At 41.7% G+C, this 3,752-nt stretch overlaps 1 protein-coding gene across 1 annotated transcript; it reads right to left on the bottom strand.

Moving 5' to 3' along the window:
• Positions 1-2,280: 2,280 nt before the first annotated feature.
• Positions 2,281-3,330, bottom strand: LOC133782738 (uncharacterized). Its single transcript, XM_062222109.1, has 2 exons — positions 3,041-3,330; positions 2,281-2,948 (listed from the first exon to the last, which is right to left on the bottom strand). Exons 1-2 carry the CDS (start codon positions 3,050-3,052, stop codon positions 2,466-2,468), a joined length of 495 nt encoding a protein of 164 aa, XP_062078093.1. The 5' UTR covers positions 3,053-3,330; the 3' UTR covers positions 2,281-2,465.
• Between the last annotated feature and the right edge of the window lie 422 nt (positions 3,331-3,752).

The raw sequence follows: 3,752 nt of genomic DNA, 5'->3' as shown, positions 1-3,752 counted from the left end.
GAAAAGCTTTTGAAAGAACCAGTACAGATGTTGTGGAGAATATTTATGGATGGCTCCTCTAATGAGAACGGGTCTGGAACTGGGATCGTATTGATTTCTCTGGAAAGGCATCGATTCCATACCGCGCTACGATTCGGGTTTGAGGCATCGAACAACGAAGCCGAGTACGAGGCTTTGTTAGCCGGGCTTAGAGTGGCAAAGGAATTGAAGGCCAGGGTCGTCTAGTGCTATAGTGATTCCCAGCTCGTGGTCAATCAAGTGTTAGGGGAATACCAAGAGCAGGGTACCAAGATGGTAGCTTACCTAGCCAAGGTGAAGAAAGAGCTATCATAATTTGAGTATGGCGCCATCAAATAGATCCCTTACGAGAAAAATGCTAATGCAGATGCTTTGGCGAAGCTCGCCACCTCCAAGGAAGCTGAGACTTTGAACGTAGTACCGATGGAATTCTTGGAAAGTCCAAGTGTGGCAGGAAGCGGGACGGAGGTCGAGATGATTGACACTAGGCTGAGCTTGATGACCCCCATGATAAAATATCTTACAACAGGAAAACTGCCCGAAGAAAGAAAAGACGCGAGAAGGATACTCTATCAAGCTCCAAGATATGTAGTAGTGGATGGAACATTGTACCGACGAGGCCATTCCTTGCCTCTGCTACAGTGTGTTCTGCCAGAGGAGGCTAAAACTATCCTGCATGAGGTGCATGAAGGCTTCCGTGGGGATCATGCTGGGGGGCAAAACCTGGCCTTAAAAATATTAAGGCAGGGTTATTTTTGGCCCACTTTAACAAAAGATTCTGTCTCCCATGTTCGAAAGTGAGAAAAATGCCAACGATTCGCCACAGTTGCACGAGCTTTGCCAGTCGAGCTAACAATGATCTCATCCCCGTGGCCATTTGCAGTATGGGGAATTGATTTAATAGGAGCTTTACCTACGGGAAAGGGAGGAGTTTGTTATGCGGTGGTGTCCATTGATTACTTCACGAAGTGGGTAGAGGCTGAGCTGTTGGCAACCATCACCTTAAAAAGAGTCCTTGACTTTGTGATTAAGAGTATTGTGTGCCGGTTTGGGCTTCCGAAGAAGATTGTGTCAGATAATGGAACTCAGTTCGACTGTGATCTCTTCACTGAGTTCAGTGAAAAGCACAACATAGTTAAAAGTTTCTCCTCAGTTGCGTACCTGCAGGCCAATGGGCAGGTCGAGACCGTGAATAAGACCCTCAAGGTGAATCTTAAGAAGAGGTTAGACGAGGCCAAGGGAGTCTAGCCTGAGCAGCTCCCGCAGGCACTATGGGCATACTGGACCTCCCACCAGATTCTACGGGACACATCCCTTTCTCCCTAACTTTCGGAAGTGAGGTTGTCATTCCCGTCGAAACAAAAGTAACCACGCACAGGCTCCAGACTTTCAGCCAGGAGCAGAATGATGAGAAATGAGAGGATTCGTAACTACAGCTCGCACATTACCAACAAAAAATCACTCGTTAATTTATTTCCAAGGTCAAAAGGCGTAGTTTTGGTTTGGGCGACCTAGTCCTCCGAAGTGTCTGTTTGGAAAACAAGGACCCCAAAGACGGTGCTTTAGGTCCGAACTGGGAAGGGCCCTATCAAATAGTGGAGGTCATGAGTGAAGGAACTTTCAAATTAGCTCGACTTAGTGGAGAAACAGTCCCATGGACCTGGAATGCCATGCACCTGAAGAAGTATTATCAATGATGATACCATCCATCTATGTAAGGCTTAATTTTAAAAGCCATTTGATTAAGAAATGAAGGGATCGTTATGTATTTCTTGTCTTTCATATAGTTTATTTATGTATTAGTTCGTGTGATAACATTTTTCCAAGCAACCGAGAAAGTTCACTTTCTGGTTACTTGGGGGGCATATAACCCGAGATGGATTAGAACATTTTAAACACTTAAAATCCTAGACATGTCCAGGTACAAACCTATCCTGGATACAACCAGGTCCAAAACTTAGAAGTTAGTAAAATTGATTAACCGATTTTTTTTTTAAAACACAAGGTGTCATTAAACCTAGCATGAACTAAGTTTTAAATCATTTAAAACCCTGGATACAACCAGGTCCAAAACTTAGAAGTTAGCAAAATTGAAAATTCGATGGCTTCCTTAGAAGCTCGAGATAGCAGTAAACCTAACAAGGACTAAGTTTGAAATATTTAAAATCCCGAATATAACTGGGTCCAAGGCCTGATACTTAACAAGTATGATATAAATCAACACATTAATTTTTTATATAACCAAATTCAAAATATCTATCCCGATCTAAAAGTCGATTCCTAAGATTTTGAGTGTGCAAGTCTAGAAAAGCCTAAACATGAGAGACAATCAAGGAAAAGACAAATAGATAAAAAGGTAGATATATGAATTAAAAGCAAATTGTCTCGAGGAAAAATAACCTGAAACTAGGCCAAATGGAGAATGTTTACAAAAAAGAAAAAGAAAATCAAGCCCCTCCAGGGCGCTCTGAGGATGTAACCTCTTCAGTCTCCTGCTCACCCGTAGTGGAAGCATCCCCGGTCTTAGACTGCTCTTGTAGGATCCGAGCTTTGAACTTCTCAAGGTATGGATCCCACACTTTAGGAGCCAAGAAGGAGAAGTTACCATCCTGGTTGAAGGCCCAGCAGTGATACATCATGCTCTCCATGGAGGATAGCAAGGCCGCCTTTTCCTCTTTAACAGCAACCTCGACCTTCAGCTGCTTGGCTTTGGCCTCAGCGACCTCGACTTGAAGAGCAGCCAAGGCAACCTTTGTAGCCTGCTCGCTTTCTTGAGGCAGTGCAAGGGCAACCTTGGCATCAAGCTCGCCTTTTTGAGCAGCTGCAAGGGCAGCTTTGGCAGCTCGCTCGTTTTCCTGAGCAGCAGTCAGGGCGGACTGGGAAACCTGGAGCTCAGCCTGAAGCTCCTCATTCCTAGCCCTGGCCCAGGCCTAAAAAAATAAGGAAACAAGTTAGACTCATACTGGGTAAAATAAAAATAAAAAATAATATATGTATGTTCAACTGAGGAAAGCTATCTTACTGTGAGGGTCATCCCCAAGGCGGACTCCAGGACGTTCTTCGGGCTCCTCTCTTCGATTACCCTCAAGTCCTTCGGGTTGGCTTCGTATATATGCTCCACCACGTGGTTCGCCGTCTCATAGAGAGTCCCCTGAAAAGTATCAAGGATCTTCTCCAAGTCCTGAGGGTTGATTGGGATGCGCACGGTGGTGGTGGGGACAATAGGAGCTGTGGGATCAGCTTGTTGATAACTCTACAAAATAGAGTTATTTTATCACTTTTTATGTGCGAATTGTTGCTTAATTCTTGAGTTTTTAATTGATTTATTAATTTTTTAAGTAATTTTGAATTTATTAGGTTTATTTTGATTTTATATATTTTTGTGTGTTTTTATAGTTATTTTGTTGTAAAATGTTATAGTTAATTATTTGAATTATTGTTGTTAGTTTGAGGTAAAAAAATGTTGTATTATTAAAATTAAATGTTAAATATAAATTAAGTTATAATTAATATTTTCAAAGAATTAAATTGATTTATTTTATAGTTGAAAATATTTTATTATGATTTATTTTATATTTATTTTGTAGGGAAATTTATGACACTTTTGCTCTTGAAAAGAAAGAAAAATAAAGGAAAGATGGCATTTTTAAGGAAAGAAAGGAAGAAAAGAATGGCATTTTTGAGATTGGAAAGAAGCCAACAGGCCCCTCACCAGCCCAAGCCCAAATGCTTAT

Source organism: Humulus lupulus, chromosome 6 (assembly GCF_963169125.1).
Source record: "Humulus lupulus chromosome 6, drHumLupu1.1, whole genome shotgun sequence".
In the NCBI taxonomy this organism is placed as follows: Eukaryota; Viridiplantae; Streptophyta; class Magnoliopsida; order Rosales; family Cannabaceae; genus Humulus; species Humulus lupulus.
The sequence above is the reverse complement of the archived record's forward strand: the minus strand, read 5'-3'. Positions and strand labels throughout refer to the sequence as shown.